Source organism: Hydractinia symbiolongicarpus, chromosome 4 (assembly GCF_029227915.1).
Source record: "Hydractinia symbiolongicarpus strain clone_291-10 chromosome 4, HSymV2.1, whole genome shotgun sequence".
In the NCBI taxonomy this organism is placed as follows: domain Eukaryota; kingdom Metazoa; phylum Cnidaria; class Hydrozoa; order Anthoathecata; family Hydractiniidae; genus Hydractinia; species Hydractinia symbiolongicarpus.
Window position 1 is genome coordinate 8204158 of NC_079878.1, and position 22956 is coordinate 8227113.

At 34.9% G+C, this 22956-nt stretch overlaps 2 protein-coding genes across 3 annotated transcripts in view; one reads left to right on the forward strand and one right to left on the reverse strand.

Annotated features, from left to right (window-relative positions):
- Window positions 1–22956, forward strand: part of LOC130641072 (chymotrypsinogen A-like) — a 59853-nt gene that overhangs the window by 29906 nt on the left and 6991 nt on the right. Inside the window, exon 1 of one of the 2 annotated variants that reach the window (XM_057447722.1) lies at window positions 9505–9610. The exons of the other annotated variant lie outside the window; for it this stretch is intronic. The gene's annotated coding sequence lies outside the window, so the exon portion shown is untranslated. Of the gene's footprint in view, window positions 1–9504; window positions 9611–22956 lie in introns of those variants that run through there. 2 annotated transcript variants of the gene reach the window in all.
- LOC130641073 (chymotrypsinogen B-like) lies at window positions 11749–17222 on the reverse strand. Its single transcript, XM_057447723.1, has 10 exons — window positions 17087–17222; window positions 15669–15776; window positions 15418–15471; window positions 14639–14692; window positions 14354–14464; window positions 13746–13778; window positions 13595–13636; window positions 13305–13505; window positions 12560–12772; window positions 11749–12143 (listed from the first exon to the last, which is right to left on the reverse strand). The coding sequence occupies exons 1-10, from the start codon at window positions 17139–17141 to the stop codon at window positions 11797–11799; spliced, it is 1218 nt and encodes a 405-aa protein (XP_057303706.1). The 5' UTR covers window positions 17142–17222; the 3' UTR covers window positions 11749–11796.

A 22956-nucleotide genomic window follows, 5' to 3' on the forward strand; every position in this document is an offset into this window, starting at 1 on the left:
GGAACGGATGCCCCTGTCTGTCCGAGAGAACCAAAGCCGACAAGACTCATTACACTGCAACCCAGTCTAAGAAAATGATGATACGGGAACAGGGCTATAACCTCGTCACGGCTTGGAAATGTGAAAAACCACCCAAAATCAAGAGGTACTTTAAGAAGGAGTTCAAACCAAATCCTCAATACCTGGTATTTGATTTCGAAGCCCTCCTATTACCTTTAAATTACCAGCAAACCTCTGATCTAACATACCTTTCGAGACATGTTACTATAAGCGCTGGTATTGCCGATAGTTTGAATGGAGACGCGACGTTCATAGAGCACGAAAATCCCAAGATCCTGGGTAAACAGTTTGTGGAGGAACTGGAAAAGAGGCATGCCATCATTGTGCAAGAGGTCGAGAGAATGTACACAAAGCCTGACGACTTTGACATGCTCTCCAAAAAGAATCAAGAGTTGTGGAACGAGTGGGTAAATCAAGTAGCTGTAATAGGGTATAATTCTGGCAAGTACGACATCAACCTGATCAAGCGGTATTTTGTCAAAAAGATTGCACAAGACGATAAGACTAGGGTATCGAAAAAAGATAACTACTACATGTTTCTCACCACATCGAGGTTTAAATTTCTAGATATCAAAAATTTCCTTGCTCCCGGTCTAAGCTATGACGGTTGGTGCAAGTCGTTGGAATGTAAGCTCGAAAAGATCGTGTTTCCGTATGAATGGTTGACGAGCCACGAGAAGTTGAAACATGCTGGACCTGTTGAGCATAAGGATTTTTATAGCCGGCTAAGTGGGAAAAACACACTATCGCGCGAAAAGTACGAGACATTCTGCGCTGAGTTTTACAGGCGAGGCTGCGTCACCATGATGGACTGATTGCGTGAGTACAACTTAGCCGATGTGGAAGCGTTCATTGAAGCCATAGACAAGACGAGGTTGCAGTATTTGGATGACGAGATAGATATTCTGAAGGACGCGGTTAGCATTCCGGGCGTGTCGATGCGCTACGTATTGAACAAGTCTCTACTGTTGAACCCCAAGCTAGAGCTATACGCTCAGGGAGAGCCATGCAGGCATAGGTGTAAGGACTCTTGTTATAGCAAGACTTGTAAGGCCTGCAAGGAGGTACGGAAAACATGTGAAAAATGTACCAGGAATGAGGCCTACGACTTTTTGCGGACAGGGATGGTGGGTGGTCCCGCGATCGTCTTCTGTAGATACCACAAACGAGACGTGACCGGTATCAGATCTCACGTGTACAGTGGACCCTGTAAGTGTAAGACCATTCTAGGGTATGATGCAAATATGCTCCATCCGAGTACCTTGATGAAAGACTTTCTCTGTGGGAAGGAACAGTTGATCAAGGTGGCCACACCGACGTCAACACATCACTTGAGCCACTGGCGCAAGGTGTGGTGGATGGGTCGTTGTTTGGGTTTGCCCAGGTTGATTCGAGGTACCTGAAAATCTGCGCGAAAAGTGTAGTGAAATGGCTCCCCTGTTTGTCATCAAGCAGATATCTAATGATCAAATCCCCGAGCACATGCACGATTACTTAAAAACCAGGTGTTGCAAGCGTGTTCTGGGTACACGTAACCTTCTGGGGTTTTAAAAGCCGAAAAAATCCTACTGTATACCCCTGTGCTAAAATGGTACCTTTACCATTGGCCTGAAAGTGACTGCCTTTTACCGGAATGACCGGAATGACTAAATTTCACCAATTTTCTTTTTGTATATGCATTGCTAACGTCAGCAACCTATTTTTCCATTTTTCTCTTGCCATAGTGGATTATTTCACGGGCTATATCGACATCTATTCAGTAATACGCTAGGTGTGTCTGCCTGTCAGGCAAAGTGGATGTCTTCATTTTCCTTTGATGTTCCCAAAAATGCATGTCTAATATGTTAAATTTTCTGACGTTACGACGCAACGATAATAACACTTCTTTAACCTCAATATCCTATACTAGCCGGGAAACCCGGGTTAAGCAATAGGTCAAGGTGTCACCATGCATTGAACGCCCTGAGGAGTGCCTAATAAGAGTCGTAAACTGTGCCACACGGTGAGGTGGGTGCTTTAGTACAGGTATGCCGTATGCCGTAAATCAAGTAAAGCGCATACACCATTCTAGTGTTGCAACTGTCACATATTTTTCAAAAAGTAACTTTCCCGCAACAAAAGCTGAAATAAAAACAGAGTTTACAAACCGTTGTTACTCCGTCATAGCAAAAACAATTAGTCAATATTATTTTATTTTGCGGAATAAGTTTCAGTAAACGTTAAAAAATTAATCGTGACATCGGGCTAAGCGTTTAGTACAGTTAAACAGAGTTGAAAGGCGTGTAGGGACAATACCCTTTTGAAAACACTTTCTCGCAGACTCTGTTTAAATAGAAACACAAGAAACAGTCCATTACCAACACGGGGTTGAGCGGTTAGTCCAGGTAAACAGTACTGTTAAACCACGACACACATTCACCTAGGCGTAACCCCTTTTAGTACAGGCAAACAACATCGCACATGCGCCTAGGCGTAACAGCCTTTTCAAAAAAACAGTCCAATGTTAACACTGAGCTTAGCGCTTAGTACAAATAAAATGTGGCGCACGTGCTTATAAGCTTAATAGCTTTTTCCAGAATACTTCAGTTTAAATTAATACATAGGAAACAGACCGACGTTTAACAACACGAGATAGGCACATAGCATAGGTACTCCATGTCTCATTAATAATCTTTTGACTTTTGCTAAAGTTTATATTGCATTAAAGTTGTAGCTAACTACTTAATTGCATTTAGTATGAAAAAGATTACTGCAGCCAACTGTATTTGCTTATACTTTTACATTTTAGCTAGGGGTGTCTAACCCCAGTCACAACCAAGTAAAAATCAGATTGGCGAAGATAACACAAAAATTTAGAAATGTTAGCTAACATCTACGTTGGTATCCAGAATCTTAAAATTGGTTTTGTTTAAGAATAATATATGGCTAGAGAACGTGACAGTAAGAGGCATAAAACTAATACAAAGATTTAGGTGGCTGAATAGGTAGCATAGCTAGCTAGATAACTATAAAGTATAGGTGAATAAACATGTAAACAAAAAGAAGAATACCTGAAAGTAGTTTTAAAAGAAACTGCAATCTTGTTAGAATACAAATAGAAGTATGAGAAAGAAAAAATAAAGCAAACAGTTAAGAAACTTTTGTTTGTCCAGCACTGAGTTGGTTCAATCTGCTTGCCAAATTTCGGACTGATAACGTAAAAACCGTTGCTAAGAAATATAAAGAGCTTTAGTTTCTGATTGGTCATTTATATAAAACTCCGCTCCTCATTGGACCAGCGAGAAACCGGCCCTGTGCCAGCGGGGGCCCGACGGGTTTTCGTCCCCGCGCTAGCGGGCTAGTATTTCGTGCGTGGTTAACACAAGTCGCTTTTGACGCACGATCAGACAAACGACGGCTATTATTATAGAGATTAAATTAATGAAGCCATTACAGTGCACCTAAAATTTTGAGGCCAAATAACTTGGAAATGAGGTGGTGATGTCGATGATTTTTCACCGCGTGGGTAACTAGGGACCACCTAGGACCAATTTGGGTAATTTTCTCAAACCTGGTTCCCCGAATCCGTTTCGGAATGGACGGGTTGATGACGTCATCAAAAAACCTTAAGCCCCAATATCTCTGCAACCGTTTGTCAAAAGTTCATGATTCTGTACATGTTCTTGAACATCGTTTCAAAGTCTATACGATGAAGGCAACAGGTATACAAATTTCTATAAATAATTTTTTTTGTTTTGACGGGCCATTGGTGATGTCAGCAAAATCTTTAAAGCCTCATATCTCATTAACCGTTTTTCAAAAGCATATGATCATATACATTTTCTTGATCAGCAGTTTAAGCTCTACACAATAAAGACAACGTGAAAACAGGGTTCTAATTTATTTTTTTGGATGGGTTGCTGACGTCATCACAATTCAATTGACGTGTTTTTTATCCTTCTTCAGTGGATTTTTCCACGAGCTTTATCGACTGTTTTTTTTATATATTACAGGAGCAGCAGCACTAACCCCAGCAGCAGAATATTTTAATTTACCGTTGTTTGAAGATATTCCTACTAAACACGGCTATTTTGCAGGACAATTTTTAGTGATAATTGATAGAAGACAATCAAAAGGTATTTGAAAAAAAATTAGAAAAGACAGTACGAAATGACAGTGACCTTTCAGTTGCATGTAAAAACAATTATTCTTGTATGAACTAAATATGGGTAGGAAGAAGTACGTGTATAATGGGCACATGTGGGGCTCAGGGAAAAGGAGAAGCAACCAATAATTGTTGGTAGAGCAGTTTTTTTAAGATATTAAAAAAAAAAAAAAATAAGAACGACAAAATCTACGACATATCCAAATATATCTTTCAGCAAGCTTTCGCCAACGCCCAGGTTGGCATGTTCACACTGCTTCTAAATTTTATTTTACAAGTTAGAGATAAAATAATAAACATAATAGGATATAATAGGAAGATTAGAGCTATTATTCTAAAGGCATAGATTTTACCGTGTTATTTAAAATGGGACGGTCACGCTCAATTAATAAGCTCTCCATCAGAGTAAGTTTAAAATCTTTAGACTCTTCCGCAAGTACTGAGAAGTTGTGAAACGATGCTGGAGAGTTATTACAAAACATTAAATGTTCGAGAACGGCACTGGCCTTGGGACCAGGTTTAACGCGTTTACCTGTAAGTGCAGAAATACCTAAATGCTCAGACATACGGACTTTAAAATGGCGTTTTGTTTTGCCATAATAAGTGGCGTTGCAGCCACTACACTTAAAACAGTAAACGAGTCCGGAGCGTAACGATTCGGGTATTCTGTCCTTAAAGGCAAAGCAGTTACGTAGCCTCCTCTTAGAAAAAAATATAAGTTTAACATTACAATGTGCCAGTTTCTGCTTAAACAAACGGTGCAAACGTGTTCGAATTTGTAAGGTAATCTTTCCTAAAAAAGGTAAAATAAGGACTAACTCTTTCTTAGGAGCAAGGCACACTTGTTCCTTCGGTTCGTAATTTCTGCTCTTGAAAATTCTGAGACAGAATTCAAAAACCTTTGAAGGTTATCCATTCCTTCCAAGAATAGTCTTCAACTGAGATATTTCTACATGAAATTTATTAAGATCTGAACACAGATGGTAACAACGATAAAGTAAAGAAAAAATCAAGCCGTGTTTATATTCCATGGGTATGAAACTAGAAAAGTTAGTATAAACTCCACTAAATGTTGGTTACCTATATACGTTGGTGACAAAAGAATCACCTTCACGCATGACGCAAACGTCCAAGAATGGCAAAACCTTGTCACTTTCTTCTTCAAACGTGAATTTAATATTCTGATGCCTAGAATTAATATATTCATAAAAATTTTGAACATGCTTACGTGATTCAAATAAAACAAAAATATCATCAACATATCGCCTATAATAGATCGGCTTATATTCAGACGGACAATTTTTAAGCCAAATGTTTTCATATTGACACATAAAAATATTGGCCAGTGTAGGCCCTAACGGAGACCCCATGGCCACACCGTCAATTTGCTTATAATATACGCCGTTGAAAACAAAAATAGACTCGGTAGTCGCTAGAGTAAGAATATGTTTCAAATCTTTCTTAGGAATACCATCTATACAATTAGATTCTATCTCATTGATAATAATATCAATCGTTTCATGTAATGGAATATTCGAAAAAAGTGAATTAACATCAAAACTAGCCATATAACAGTTAGGATTCTGCTGAACAATTTCAGACGCAAAACTGAAGGAGTCTTTCACGGTATAGTCATTGATAGTGAGACTTACAAGCTTAGGTACAAGAAACTTTGCAAGCTTGTACGTGGGAGTACCAATAGCAGAAAGAATAGGACGAAACTTAGGTACGCCATTAACACAAGATTTATGTACCTTGGCTAGACCATACAAAACACCAGGATTGGACCCACTGGGACAAAGTTTCTTGTACGTAGTTTCATCGATATAATTATTGTTTAATAAAGATCTATAGGAATTCCTCAATCTATTTTCTATATTAATTATATAATTAATGTCCTTACCATATTTGGATATGTCGTAGATTTTGTCGTTCTTATTTTTTAACAACCAATAATTACTTCACAAAATAGCACCACATTCTATAACAATACCAAATAGAAAAGATCCTGATAAAAAAATCGTTATCAGAGGGAAAAGAATCAGTCCAAGACAACAACAAAACTGGTGATAAATGCAGAAGAGGAAAAAAATACAAAGATTACGAGTTGTCATTGGTGGTCAAATAGAGGATTTAAGAGCTTTTTTAAAACAGAAAAATAATGAATTTGTAAGAAAAGCTGCAGGAATGGTACCAAAGCATTAGCTAATAACGCTGATAAAATATTAGTATTGGGAACTAGTAAAACAAAAATAAAACATATAAAGCAACTGTTAGATAATGAACACTTTCAGTCTGCATTCAGGAAAGGAACAGGAACGCTCCTGTTCTGCGGGTAAACTAAATAACGACTAATGGCGGGTCTTTCTACTGGAGAAATCAGAAACTTTGTCAAGAAAAATGATGGAAATTTAATGAATAAGTCATTTCTCGGTGTGAAATCTTCTGATGGAATAGGAGAAATCGGCATGATAATTAAAATTCAAGGAAAAGATAAAGATACTGCTCCGTCTATAATTACTAATACCGATGATGCAGATAAACCTGGCATGCATTGGTGGGGTGTTTTAATAATATGCACAGCTGATGTATTTTTATTTAACTCATATGGAAAAATTGGACTACAAAAACCCTAACGATATAAAAAAGTTTATCCAAGATATTTGAAAATTTTAAAAAAGTAAATGATAAAGAGGATACAGAAGGAATTCAGTTTAATAGCTTAATATTCGTTCAAAGCGCTTTCGAAAAATATTATAAGGAGGGAGTTTCCCTAACTGCTGCTTGTAGGGGTTTTCTTCGTTTATTAAACATCTTAGCTAAATCGCAAAAAAACTGAAAGTAAAATTCTATTATGTTCATAGTCAACTTCAATTTAAAGTATCACACACTTACGGCAATTTTTTTTTATAACAATTACACAATTTTTATGTTTAGTCATTTTGTTGAAGATTTAGATGCAAGTACTGCTCAAAGAAATATTTTCATTAGGTTTTTACTGCTATTGTTCTCTGCCTTCGTATTTAATCCGGTACTTGGCATAATCATGGATAAAACTGGTCAAACATACCGTGCACTAGCTGTACTCTGCTGGATAAAAGTTGTATGTTTACTTACTTATGTATTTTAAAAAAATATCTACGTCATAAATACAGCGTTGGTGTGCTCTGTGGTAAAAGTAGGATCTCGTGAAGTTACTAACAATACTCTACCAATGTTAATCAATGCCGTTTAGATATTACTTTTCATCGCATGCGAACATAAAAAACATCATGTTTCTGATAAGAAAAATTTCACGAAATCAGCTGGTAGAAAAGAAAAACTCTTTGTGGTACTTCTAACTTCTTTTTTAAGCAGATTTACTTCCGTTAGTATGCTCATTGCCGTTCAAGAGTTTGGAGAGAAAAACAATGTGGTTAATCTATTCCTGGGTATTGTTTTTACGCTACGGTACGGCATAGCATACGCAGCTAACATTTCTTAATCAGTACTCAAACAAGCTCATTTTAATATCATGTCTAATAATCCCGATGATATGTTTTGGATTTGTTTTTATATCGACGTTGAGCTTTAACAGATTAGTTCAAGTGGTTTATTCCTTTAACAATGATGTACCTGAGCTCCGTATATTCTTTATCTGAACTTTAGAAAACTACAGACTAGATATATTTATACTCCGCAGTGTATGGATTATTTGGTGTGCTTGGGATCAGCGCCACATTTCTATATCCTTTGTTTAGCAATAATATCGAAATCTACTTCTATATGGGAATGTTTGTATTATCATTGAATTTTTTAATGTTGAGAAAAACTGAACTTATTTGAGCAACAAATATTAAATTAGATGTTGGAAGTTGTAGTTAATTTCGTTTTAAAAACTCACATTAACTATTGTCAATAAACCTTTCTGCAACGCAGTTTGCACTTACCTTTTTTCCCACGTACTATTATGTCAAATTATTTTAAGCTGTAGCGTTGAATAGATGCCAGAATTGCATGTCGTTGTTTTTTCGATTACGTTTCCTTTCGCATAGTAAGGCGCGTGGTACCTTAAAATTTTTTATTTAAGATCAGGGTTATAGATTATATTTTCCAAAACATTTTCCATAACATGAGAAACAGAATGAATAATAATTGAACCATGAATATTGATGTGTTTGTTTCATAAAAATTATATTTTATTTAAAATCAATTTCCCAGCTAGTTCTCGCATCTAAAAAAAATAATAACTGCAACCTAAAGTACAATTGGACCAATCAAGAAGAGCTTTTTGCACGCTATATTAGCCAATCAGAGAAAGAATATAAGCTATTTGAACAGTAGAGTTAAATAATGATAAAAAAATTGCACTCGTTTCTCTGTCGAAAATATTCTTTTATATTTTCATGTAGCTTAGTCATAGTGCGCGACAAAAATCTTAAGCAGGCATACAAAATACATAAGTACGTGCATGTTAGTCAAAATATGTTGATACAAAACAGCTATTTTCGAATTAGGCGCTACAAGTAATTGCGTAGGCTATTGTTACATTAGAATGAGGTATTTTGAACTTAGGTTATTGCGTTATTATAACATGTGCTAATTATTGCAGACGTCAATATGACTATTTTTCACAAATTTTGGGGTCTTTTTGGGCCCCGACATAATTCCTATCGGTGTTCGGATGTGCTAGAGAACGCGACTAGCAACTAGCTACCTTTACACGCCTGCCCTACATCTGTGTAAAGGTAGAGATTTGCAGTCTGTCGGCTGAAAAGCATTGGTTGTTGGATTTTTTCGTCTTTATTTAAAAATGGCGGAAGGACTTTTAACCTTCTTGCTGTATAAAATCTAGGATTTTTCTCGTTCTACATATTCCGGTCCTGAGATTATCACCCTAGTCACTGCTATTTCGTGATCATTTACAAAAAGTAAGGATCAGGATACCATTTTGAACGAATTTAACTTGTGTGTTTTGTTGCCCTTTTAAGGTTTATTGCGTAATTATCAACTGGTGCTTTCTCTTCAAAATTTATTAATAGTATGTTCAGTGCAATACAATTAACAAATTCCAACTCAATTTTTCTTTCTCGGTTTCAAACTAAATAAACAAAAAATAACTCAATTTGTTTCTCAAGAAAGTGCGCTCTCGTTATTTCTCTGTTTCTTTACAAACTTTAATGGGATGATTATACATTTTGTCCATTTACTCTCAACCTATCTTTAAAACGAAACAATCTGCCGTCCGAGTTTCACTTTTATAAACTTCGTTATGTTTTTTGTTACTCAAATTAGCGATAAACTCCCAGAGTCTTCAAGAGCATACATAGTAATGAACTTCCCAATCATCAAAGCTATATTAGGTAGTTACATTAGATTCTTCAATTCTTTCTTGGTGAGGGTAAACTGTTTTGTTGAATTGCAAAGGTATGGCATCTCCTCACTCTACCATCACTGTGTTCTCCATTGCTGCTTCTCTTGTTTCCTTTATTTGAAATTACTAGTCTGTTATAATAATACCCTGTAACGTGCAAGGTTGTTTATATCTGCTATAACGTTCTACAACGAGGCTAATAAAACACCCCCTAAAAATTGTGTCATGTATTTAAATTTACGGTGACGAGTTCTAACATCTCTTTATTGTAAACTAGTACGCTGGCAAACTTACGGAAAGTGAACGTTGTTATTATTGTTATTAATTTCATTCTAAAGTTTTAATTAAAAAATAATGACATAAGCCAAAAAAATCTAATGGAAAGAAACAACTAGTTCTTTTATAATTTTTTTCCCTCTACGGTCAAGAGAAGTATGAGTGTTCAGGATAGGTATCGAAATTTTTGTTGCCTTACTATTTTTTGTTTGTTTTGGTTGACCAAACGCACGATATTGGAGATAAAACTTAAGCCAGGATTTTAATTGAACAGGGTGCAAACACGAAAAGCGACTAGTCATGCCTAACAAAGTTTGGCATGCTCTGGCAGCAAATTTTGAGTTATAAAGACAACATAATTATCAAAGTTAACATTTCTATTATCGCAAATTGTGTAAAAAACAAAAATATATGTCAGAAAGTGACGATTGTAGTTAGATTCGAAAAAAAACATTTTTGTACTATTAATTCATTTGCAGACGGGGGTTTGCATATGAAATAGTCGGTATATCTTCCTTCTTTCTTTACAACGATAATGGTTTGATACATGGTCAAACTCCCGAAACTCAGCACAACAGTAACCCTATCTACTAGTTTTTAAGCAAAATTCCCTTGAATTCAGTGACACGCGTTGCGAATGTTTAAAAGCTAATAATAACAGTTCAATAATTTCGGATAATGATTCGGAGAACTGTTTGAAAAACTAATTCGACTTTCGCAGTTTTATATTAGTTTAGCATGTCAATATTGTTATAAATCTGAAACCGTGGTCTGTACATGACAAATAAAGTTTGGATGCAGCTTTTGAAAAACAAATAATTTTATGTAAATAACACCCACCAAGCTTCTTTCAAAGTCATTTTTAGCGTGTTCGTAGAGTAGAAGCGTGCGCGCGATAAGGCATAAACCTTTTTCACGCGATTAAACTTTCACGAATGATGATTTAGCGATTATAAACTTGAGAGAATAACGTAGCAAAAGAGTTTTTCCTTTATGTTATCCCATGCATGATACGCCGCGCTGTTCTCCATAATTCTAAAGACTAAGGCGATTGTGTACGTAGACTTCTTCTAAACCCATCATCTTTTATTGAACTGGACATTTGAGAAGGTATTAAAAATAATGCACCTTAACACAGCAAAAGATTTACTCACTTATTCGACCTCAAGCAGAGAAGTATTAGTATGACAACATTAATGGTCATCGAAGGTTGCATTATTGTCACTTACTGTCTTCATATATCGATGAAAAAAGCTTAGGATAAAGAAATTGAGTTTTGCAGGCTATCAGATTTCCTTTAAATAATCTTTCTTTGAATACTTAAACAAAAGAAATCGGAATCCAAAAAGGTTTATAAAAGAAACGTGGAAAAGATTGTTAAAATCAGTATGTAGATGACTAAGACGATTGTCTTTCTTGTTTCTTTATGACATTTTTTAGCTTGTGTTTTCAATTTTTTGTCGGTATTTTTTCGAGACATAAAAACGCACCAATGGTAATAATTAGACGATAGGTTATTGTCTAGATTTTTAAGTCCCCCTTACTTGAAATTTCGAATTTTAGCCACCTTTTTTGCAAACTGACTTCTCATAAATAACATGTAACGTTTACATACCATGCTATTGACTTACTTGTCTAAGGACCGTGGATATATCCACATGTTTGTCTGTCCTTACTTCCCGCATTGCATGGGTCTCGCTACTGTGGTAACTATTTTTCGTGACAGACAGACCTTTACGGGTATTACAATATAGATTTTGATGTGTAAATAACAAGCAAAAAAGTACATAAACCTTTCTATTATAACAGAGTAGTCGTAAGCCCATCAGAAATCCTAATGGATTTCCCTAACTATTGCTCGCAGCTACTCTCTTAGTCTGTCAGAAGGAAGTCGGCTATTTTTATATAGATAAACTTGTTGACTTGTACATTTTTATTTACTTCAGTAAAATGCACGTTCAGATTATAAAGTTTTAAATTTTAATAACTGCTCATCAATCCATTTTCGGAAGGCAGAAATTCTTGCAAATACAGGCTTTGCGTCGTTAACATTGCACTGAGGTGATCCCCAACTAACTGCACCGTGTAATATCCAACTGCCGTCCGTTTGTTGGCAAACAAAAGGTCCACCTGAGTCGCCATGACAACCAGACTGTTTGTATGGTGCTTTATTGGCAGCGCAGACCATTTGGTCAGTAATTTGTCCGTATAATGAATTACTCCAACTGCAATCTTTGTTTGAGATTACTTCAAGACTAGCGTGGCGAAGGTTTAACACTGAAAATCCTGGATGACTTGTTTTACCCCATCCTGGAATACAAAAAACATTCGATTTAAAGTTTTCCCATACTTTATTTTTTCATAGCATTATCTGATAGTAATGCAAAACAAAACAAAGCAAAAAAAACGTAACGAAAAATTTAATGACCCTGTTACATATCATTATAGTCTATTGTTTTTTTATCATGAGCTATATCCAGTAAACAATTGGTTAAAACAAGTTTTTTTTTAATGTTCTTGATGGTGGTGAATGTTAGTTAAGAATAAACTGTTTTCCCCATAAAGTTTTGTTTTTCGACAATGAAAGAGGAAATAGTTTAAGTAATCGGATTATAGGAGCACTTGGGGAAACTTGAGTGCATGATTCTTTTTACTTTCAAAATAGAACTGATTCTTTTTAGTATCAAAAGTATACATAACGATTATCTTTTAAATCATTTCCTTACCTGAGATGTAACATCTCGTGCCAACGCTAACCTTCTCATCTTGTCTTGGCAAACACACTGTACGTACATGACCATTTAATTTAACAGGTGAAGTTAATTTTAACAATGCGATGTCGTTATTGAGTCGAGGTTTTCCATAGTTGGAATTCGTAATAACATGTTTTACTGCAATGGTTTGCTCATTCCCACTTGTTTGACCTCGGTCTAATTCACCTATAATGTACCAAGGTAACGTAATGAATTTTATTTCCAATGGTTTCATATGTTTTGCCTGTTTTCTCATTTTCCAATGTACTTCTTCTCAAGAAAAAAAGTTGCAAAAGAAAAAATTGCAGAGTTGAAGTTTGCAGATAGGACTTGGTAAATTTTAAAAAATGCGGAATAGCTATACATATAGTCTATAGCTAAAATAGTAGCTAGAATAGATCCTATTTTAGCTACTTATATTATACAAAAACGTCGGAAAAAAGATAAAATCATAAATTAACGATTGCGAATTTACGTCCTTGTTTAAAATCCGCAAAAAATAAGTTTGTGGATACAAGGCAATTTTTAAATGTTAACTTCTCATTCGTTTCTACGTATTCATTTCATCCCTTACGGTAGATATAATATTTATAAATATTTCAAAACATTATCATCATTGATGGTTGGAGATTTTGGCTGGTAAGTGCATGAAAAGCGTATCCTCCAACTAACTTGATAGCATGTATCTCTTGAGCAATTTCTTACAGATATTTTATACCTAAAACAACTTTGATATCAGCTGCAGAGAGCTTCTTCACACAATGAGCTGCGGTGACTACCCATTCAGGTGTTATTAAAGAACCACCACAGTTGAAACGACCTCTCTTTAACATTGCTACTTGCCATGGCCATTGTCCGTCTTTCGAAAATTTTCCGGCTATTACTCGACTTACCGGAACGGATGAAACTCCACAGCTTCCTGATGAATAAATAAATATTCGCACAATCGAAAATAGTGCTTCACTAACAATGTTGCGTTATGCAAGTACTTATAATTTTTTGTTATACCTGGTTTGGGAGTGTAAGGATCGACAGTGTATGTGACTCTAACTACATAAAAAACAGCAAGTAAAAAGATAAGTCGTAAACACATTCACAGTTAAACACAAGACTGGTTATGTAAAATTAACTCGCGATGACATGTACCCTTTTAGTTTACCTTGCGTACTTCTGACGAACGGCGTGGTCACACCTAAACATATGAATACATTTTTAGAATTTACTCCAATAACCCCTTCCATGATTTTCTTAATTGGCAAAGCATTGGAATTGTGCAAAATTACATTAAAATGGCCTAATATTAACCCTATTACCTATGGCTCCGCCACATACGTGAAACGGTCTGATTTTGGTGTTATTTCTTTTGCACCTTATGATGGTATATTTTCCGAACATTTCCGGGGTTAACTATTTCTCGAGCAATAATGCCTTGTATTTGATGTAATTATTATTTATCTATTGTATTTATTATGTATCTAGTTTTTCTCCGTTCAAATCATTCATATTAAGTTTTATTGTATCAAATTTCATGACAAAATCATTTACGATGACGGAGATCCATAGGGGAGGAGTCACAAAGGCTAATAGCCAATGAGGTTAAAGCACGCATATGTATTTTCAGACGAAAGATCGTAAAGACCATGAAAACTCGAAAATCTAACTATAAGAATAAAATAAGACAAAAGGCTTTATGAATTTTTCATACTTAACTACACCACAAGAGCGAAAACAAGGAAGTTATCTAGCACAAAGACTCCAGCTACCTACCACATAAATCACATGTTAGTTGACAGATTCTCCTCACCCACTCCTGAATGCACAGTCCTCTCTTTTTAAAGGTTTGGCAGTTGTAAGTTTTGTCCTTGCATGATGGATGTCCTGATAGAAGGTTAAGCTATTGAGGTCATTTAGTAAAGCACAAAACAATTGTAATACAGATGGCAGAGACCTCTGCCATCTGAATTTCCACTCTTTGGCACTGTTTTAAAAATAACTTGGTAGTGTTTTTTCTTTTAACAATATCTAATAAACAAATAAATAATCAATAATTACCCTTTTGTGTTGTTAGAACATTTGTCGTTGTAAGTGGTTTGGCGGTTGTGGCACCTACAGAAAATCGTAGACATTGTTTCGTACAACTGATTCTTTAATCAGGATTTTACATTTTGAGCATTAAATATCAAATATCAATTTATTTAAAGTTTAATAGGAACTATAATCAGCAACTGTTTGTCAAGATTCGTTAAACAGGTACATAGTGAGAAAATGAAATCGCAGGAACAAAACTAATTGTAGGCGAAAAGTGACAAGTTCCAATTGGCTTCATCTCTTATTGTTGCAATACCAAAAAAGGCATAAAACAAATATTGCAAATCGATATTCCTTTTCGTATTTTTCTATAAAATCATTAAACTAAATTTTTCAAATCAACTTTGGACATCTGCTCATATTAGTACACATTACTCAGCATAATACTTACTTATATTTTATTATCAGTAAAATTTAATGAAGGTTAAAATAAGAGATCAATTTGCACACTTTACCGTATCTCTTTAATAACAATAGCCGTTTTCCGACTGTCTGTTTGTGCGCGAGGAAAATGTTGTGCTACGGAAATACAAAATGTAATATATAAGGGACGGGCGACCCTGTGGATTTTTTCACAGGTTGGCGACGAGTTTTGTGAATATAGTGCGTATAAAAGTACTTGTTTTGCCACATTAGAAACGTCAAATTGACAACAAACCTGAGTGGAACCAAACCAATTTGAAGAAATATAGTTAAGAATTACTAATAGGTAATAAATAAATAAATAAATAAAAAATAATTACCCTTTTGTGTTGTGAAAACTTTCGTCGCCGTTAATGGCTTACCGGTTGCACCACCTACGGAAAATTGTAGACATTGGTACGTGCAACTTATCCTTTAATCGCTACTGTAAAAGATAACAGCGTTGTACGAAAGAAAAAACATATATTATATATTAAGAAAACCAATAGGGAACGCCCATATCGAGCTGAAAATGTTTGGCACCAAGTGGTATCTTTTCCACAATGCCCATAAAAAATAGAATGGTACTCACATAAATTGCATGTTTTTTTACAATTCTTTTGAACAAACTCACTGAATTTGCACTGGCTATAGTCTCTATAATATTCACACGTTGCAGTTGATATAGCGTCTTTACAAGCTAAAATTATAGAGCATAAAAAAAAGTAATTGTCAATTACAAGACAACAGATTCGACGAACCAGATAGAAAAACATCTGGTTTGACTTAAGAGAACTCATGCCTACATCATTTTCAGAAAAACTAACACTTGTCGTTTGTTGACTTGTTATACATCATATAAGTTATAACACTACAACACAATGTTGTTTCGAAAATTATAAAATATGGCTTTCGTAGTGTGTTGCACTTTGTAAGCCGGTGCAATTTGTAACCTATTTTGTCACACTTTGTAATCCCATGTTGTCACACATTGTAATCCCATTATTTCTGTGATTGTCTGCCCCAATGGCGTTCAACTTTCTTCTACTTTATTTTACTTTATGCGTGAAGTGTAAATTGGAATATACATAATAGTTATAATTGTCATCTGTTTTTCCCCTTATTTAAAACAAAAGCCTAGAAAATTCTATCAAAGAAATACACGAGATTATTTTGTACCAAAATATAAGGGAATATTTCATTGCAGAAATATCGGGCATTATAGTGAAAAACTGCAAAAACATTTCATGTGGCAAATTTAAAATGAACATTTGAGGCTGAAAAAATCAAAATATAAGAAAAATTAGGCTCGACTTAAATTTCATGGTTCTTAAACAAGAAGACGTATATAAAAAGATTGATTCATCTATACAAAATTAAAATAGCTTAGCCTGGTTGCTGTTAGGAATATATCGTTTGTCAATAATTTTATTACAGTTAACTCCCGGTAACTGGTACTTCTAAGGGACCGAGGGAAATAGTTCTACTTAGCGAATGTTCGAGTTAAACGAAGCTCCTGTTAAGTGGAACTTAGTCTAAAATGAGATTATAGTTCGACTTAAAACGATTTGTACAAAAGGTGGGGCAACTGTTTCCGGGAAAAGGTGCAATCTTGGCGGTGAAAAAAGGCATGCAAGTCCTTTGTAAATTAAATTTTCCTTGACAGACAACATTATCTATCAATATGACATCAGGAGCTAAAAAAATTAAAATTAAAATCCGTCATTTATCTAGACTGTATTTTCCTTTTCTCGAGTAAAAAGTTCGAGTTATCCAAAGAAGTTAGCCTCATGGGGGATGAAAAATAGGTCGAGTTAACAAATGTTCGAGTGAACCGAGGTTCGAGTTAACTGGAGTTTTTTTTAAGAAAGTATTACCGAAAGTTCAAAAAACCCAAGATAATGGTTTGAGATAATAGAAGTTTGAGTTATCCGGTGTTTACTGGCAACTAACTAGATAAAGTTCTATATATTTACCGTTAACACAAAATCTTAATTCCTCACAACGTACCTGAAGCCTGTTGCAACATGAAAACACAAATAACGATAAAAGATAAATCAGTCATCGCAAAGTATATCGTACGTGGATGTGATTTACATTAAGTCTGTCAAAAGCGTGCATGCATGACTGGCTAACTCGACTTTGAAAAAATGTTCAACTGAACAAATAACTATAATATTCTTTTTCAAAACACGAGTTTTAAAAATAAATATTTACTTCTCTTTACCATGCTGAAGTCTTATTTTGCATTACTGTAATGATCCGAACAAGCGCCCTGGGCGCTTATAATTTTTTTGATTTTTTGCATGGGCGCTTATTCAAAGGGGGCGCTTAAAAAGTGCTGGGCGCTTATAATATTTTCCTAATTTTGTACAAATTAAAGACAACAGTGATTTTCAATTTTGTTTTTTCTTCCAAAAAGTAAAACTGAACAAAAGTCGTAACACAATAAACTTTAGTCTTTCCTTTCGTTCTCAATATAAGAAAGTAAAATTTTCAAATAAACGCCCAGTTTCTCTAGTTTTAGATTAAGCGCCTCCTTTTATCAGGCGTGTGCTTATTTGAGGGAGGACTTAATGAGTGCTGGGCGCTTATTGATCTTTGAGGAAATTACCTGGGCGCTTGAAAAATGCTGAGCGCTTAATCGAATCATTACAGTATAAGGTAATTTCTGCATGCAAAAAGCTTCGTAATCAATATATCCTTAATGGTCTATGCAAATTTTCGGAAGTTGTATGAGCCAAAAAGGATATATTTTCAAAATCTACCGTGGTGCTTCATTAAACGTGTTACTCAAATGAACACCCATATAATGTAAACTAAAAAATTGAACAGTAGTACAATCGTAATCATAATGTTTACGTATTTTTTAAAAATGGCCTAAAGCGTCAACTAATAAACATTCCTCAACTAGAAGGCTACTTTTGTCTCAGAATCATTAATGCAGGTTTGTAGTTGAGTTCATTCCACACAATATAATAAAGGCCAGAAAAAAACTTAGTTTACTCAGCTTGTACTGTTAAAATACAGGAGATACTTTCCGTAAAATTCTGTTAACAAAAGAGGCGTTTTTTGTTTATTCTTGTTAAAAAAACTTAACAAACAACATCGCTTGATGGTGCCACATATTTTTTGTGCACATTTTCGTGTTGCGATGTCTCAATTGGGAAGTTACCATCAAAAAAATGACGCTAGTTGTAATGGGAGGAACAAACCATAATTAAATACTCGGTGTCATTACTAACCGTATTGAAGGCTACTAACGGAGGAACATCTGGCAAATTAAATCCAAATCCACGCTCAATTCGTCTCATAATTTTCTGCAGTGAAAACAGGTGACAACGTGATAAAAATGGAGCATTTTTGCGGATTACATCCGTATTATATCCTTAGTATTACTTACGTACGATGATAATTAGCCCTTGATTGTGAAGTCTTCACTAGTTCAAACCTGTTCCTGTTGGGCCATTAGGGGGCTACTAACTGGAGGATGGCGTGTTGTAGCCCCCACCCCCCACCCCCCACCCCACCTCCCTTCTTCATTCTTCTCTGTAATATTTGGAGTTGTTATTCATTGAACATGAAATTTACCATAAGTGTTGGCCAGATCTTAAGTAGCAAACTAGTTAAACAATTGCTGATGTCCGCATTTTGAAATGAAAGACTAAAATATGGAAAAAAAGTTAAAAAAGGAAAAAGAAAAAAGTTCCTGTTGTCGAGTCTTCTTAATTGGTAATACACTAGATAGTGGCCCCTGGAAAAATCCACGGGTTCGCCCGTCTTTTTTATGCTACGTTACTTGCGGTATCATTTTACGTGACAGACACGTATACGGGTATATGCTAATATTAATATTGAGACCCATTTTGTCTAAGAAAAAAATATATTGGATGTTTTCTGGCTGATAGTGATACTCCTGTTGTTATATCTTCCTGCGGATAGACTTTTTGATTTGCTGGAATAATGCGCTTTGAAAGTTAAAAAGAGACTGCAAAATAGATTTTAAATACAGCGCATAAGTGTATTTCTGACCATCGACAGATTTTTCTTACTTTTGTATTTAAGACTTTGCTATGGTTAAAGTACCTGTTTGATGAAATGAAAGTTGAGCTTATTAATTTATTCAAGACAATGTAATTAAAAATTCGACTGCAAATTCTTTTTCTAGAAATTCGGAATAATGAACATAATAAAGTATATTTTCTGTTTCAAAATTAGTTTCTACTTTTTCCGTCACAAGAGATATTTCATTACATTAATTCGTTCGATTAAAGGATACATTGAAAAAATGTTGAAGTGGAACTTCCTTGTAGCAAACACCTCTCCTGCACGAAACCCTATTCTCGGAGACGGATGGAATTACTCAAACAATCATAACAAAACGCCATATAGAGGATACTTTATACAGCCCATAACTTTTGTGGGTTTGATTGACGCGTGGCCTTGTGGTTATGGAGTTCGCTTCGCAATCACAAGGTCTGTGGTTCGGTCCACAGCGCAGGCACGTTTAGCAAGTGCTGTTACCACAGCTACGGGTAAACCCATGCCATGTGAGGGAAATTGGATAGGTATTACCGGTGTATACTTAATGTATACATTCCGAACACAGGACCCATATTGATAACAGTGTTTCCTACACTGAAGTGGCTATATCCTGTATAAATATTCGAAATAATAATAATAATAATAAGTAAAAACAAATGACACGTCGGAAAACCATCATCAAATTTGAGAAGCTTTTTTGCGTTTTAAACCACTTCCTTATGCTGTCGCAATTGATGTTGTCATACTTTCTCAATATTTGACAGAAAATGAAAGTGAAAAGATAAACAAATAAGCATTTATGCTATAATAAGTAGATATACAATAGGTAAACATAGGTTATTGAGATTTATTAACTCGAGGTGATTTATATTCAACGACGCGCAGCGGAGTTGAATATAATATCACCGAGGGTTAATAAATCCAATAACCTATGTTTACCTATTGTACATATGTTTTATTATATACCCAAAAGAGATTGTTATAATTAATATTACTTATTTTGTTTTGTGTTTGTTTTGTTTTCTTTTTATAGTGTAGATCTATGTCCCCGAAGCGATTTATTTTTGTTTCGATTTCTTTGTTTTGATGTTTTTGTAAAAAGATTTTCTCGACAAAAAAGTTCCCGCCATTTCACGTGTTTGGAAATCGACCAATCAGAAAACGGACCACTAAGAAACAACCAATCACAGTTAATTACGATAAAAATTAATGAGGCGGAAAGGATAAAATCAAAACATGCGTTTACGAATGTTTTGTCAAAACTATTGTCACGTCACAAGCATTGAATAATACGGGTGGAACACGATTATTTATTCAATGGCTGTTTTTGCTTACGGGTATATAATGATAATATATAAATTATATTGAACCGAAAACAACTTTCAAACTGTTAAATACCTTATTACACGAAATTAACGCTGTGTGGTTATTAACGCGGTTAAAAATAACAGGTCATTAATTAACGCGATTGCTTGAGAAGACCTAGTTTAAGTGTGTGGAAATTAACGCGGTTAGAGACAAGTTTTAAAAATTTTCATATGACTAAACATTTTCTATTCAACAACAATTCAATGTAACAGTTAGTAAAACTGTCTACTTCATAGCATCGAATGGGTTCAAATGAATATAATTTGTACCCATTTCCCGAGTATTTTCATCGGTAGCGGTAATACCAGCACTTTGCCAACCATTTTTTATAATACTAACTCCTTTCTTTGATTGGAGGAACTCGTACGCCTCGACCATCACTGTGGCATGATACGGTTTCAACGTAGACAACTTCAAATCTACTTTGATTGAAGTTATGGCAGATACACATTTTGAATTTTTCACTGCACTTAGAGGTTTTCATGTTTACTGCAACACTGTTAATTGGGAGCCGCAAGTTGGGCAAAAAAATATCTTTTAAGCGTGAGCACAATAACAAGTACGATAAGTTTGCAGTGGCTGGACAAGCGCTCTTGAGAGGTCGATTAGGAGATATAATTGTTAAAAATATTAAGGGCGGTTTTTATTAACGCGGTTGGAAGTCAACCGCGTTAATAACCACACAGCGCTAATTTCGTGTAATAAGGTAAGCTATTTGATGTTTTTATTATTATATTACATTTTCTAATCATTATCAAAGGAAACTGTGTATATCACTCATGCGAAGGGTGTATTATGTGCCATTTTAACAAAAACTCGAATACTTGGTGCTAAAAGATCAAAAATATTCAAACTGGTAATTCAGTTATAATAATACTGGGTAGCGCTAAAGTACTCTTGGACAACCGCCCCTTAATGTAAGATGTTTAATCATCCAAATTCAATTAAAAAATAGAAAGTGTAGATAAGTAAACAGAAAGAAAAAAAAAGTCAGGCGGCTAAAAGAAGTGGAATAAAAGTTACCAAAAGAATATCGCTTTAAGAAACTGTACGCCCAGAATTTAAAGAATTTAGAAAATTAAAACAACATTGAAGGATAAAGTACTCCAAAATGCCTTGTTCCCAGGGCATTTTTCCTTTTTAGTACCGAAAGGACCCTGGGCATAGAAGGATGCCAAAATAGTATTACCACGCAGTAAGCATTAAAACATTATTGTAAGAAGAAGAGCAGAGGCATTAAAAAAAGGAGAGAATTTCAATGTATTAAATGCACATTGAAATATTTCTTCGCAAGCGTAAATTTTAAAACTTGTGCTTAAACTATTTTGTGAAAAAATGGCATTGCTCGGGTAATTTGCCCATGTGAGCGACGGGTTTTTTTAAAACAATAGAAAACATGGAAGATTAACTTCATGCCAGATTTGAACGGTACTGCAAATTCTCAAACGTGACCGGCTAAAAATGACCGCCCTCAGGCGGTCGATAAATGTAAACAGCACTTTATCTTTTATATCGGGCACTTTTTAATGTTCCGATGGTGCCCGATATGGAGAGGCTTCACTGTATTTGTTATGATGAGGTATACTTGGAGAGTTGTAAATGTAAACAGATGCATTTTCTTTGCTTTTTCTCCTGTTTTAGTGCAGTGTCATCTAAAATTGCGCAGATTGATTTGCACCCTATTATTCTTTGTGTAAAAAATACGATCAATTTATGTTTCCACAATCCTGCATCTTTTTCTTAAATACTTATGATTGTTGTGTAAAGTGTAAAATTTTTAACTCCATTTTTGACGAAGAGGTTTATCTTATTGTACAGCTTTTATTTGTTTTCCATTATTTTATACAAAAAATGTAGAACAATATTTTTTTTCATTGCTCTGCAATTCGTTTGAAACACTCTCCATCCATGTGTGAGATTATAATTGTCTTTGATAAGAAAATAATTTATAACAAAATATAATTAACTCAAACAACATATACAAAGGATGAGAGGTATTAATCCCCTCAAAATTTTAAACATGTTATCAGCGATATAAAGCCTTTAATCATACGATCACAGCTGGTTGTCTGGAACATATATATACTAAACTCAATTCAAAATTACAAACAAAAAGATATAAGCTCCGATCATAGGGGACCAGAGTACACAGGCAGGGTCAGAGCAATGATAACTACTACGGTGTCATTTTAAACGCTGTAGTAATTTTCGCATGCGTGGGACAGTTTTTCCAAAACAATAGTAAATATGGGAGCCTAGCTTCAAGCGAAATTTAGGCCGCACTGCAAACTACCGAAGAGAAGTTATATTTACTTGTACGCATGAATGCCCACCGAAATTATCATGATATGTCATCCCTATTTTAAATACCATTTGTTGTATATGGTTTGCAAATATTTTTAAGTCGTAAATTCAATGATTGGCCCGTGGAAAAATTCACTCAGGGAGAAGAACCATAGAAAAGATCT

Excerpts from the sequence above, each read along its gene's own strand:
- LOC130641073 (XM_057447723.1), bottom strand. The coding sequence starts at position 17,141 with ATGACTGATTTATCTTTTATCGTTATTTGTGTTTTCATGTTGCAACAG. Across the intron at positions 14,693-15,417 it reads AGTTTTCACAACACAAAAGG|GTGCCACAACCGCCAAACCA; the intron begins GTAATTATTTTT and ends GATTTTCTGTAG. Across the intron at positions 12,144-12,559 it reads CACGAGATGTTACATCTCAG|GATGGGGTAAAACAAGTCAT; the intron begins GTAAGGAAATGA and ends TTTGTATTCCAG.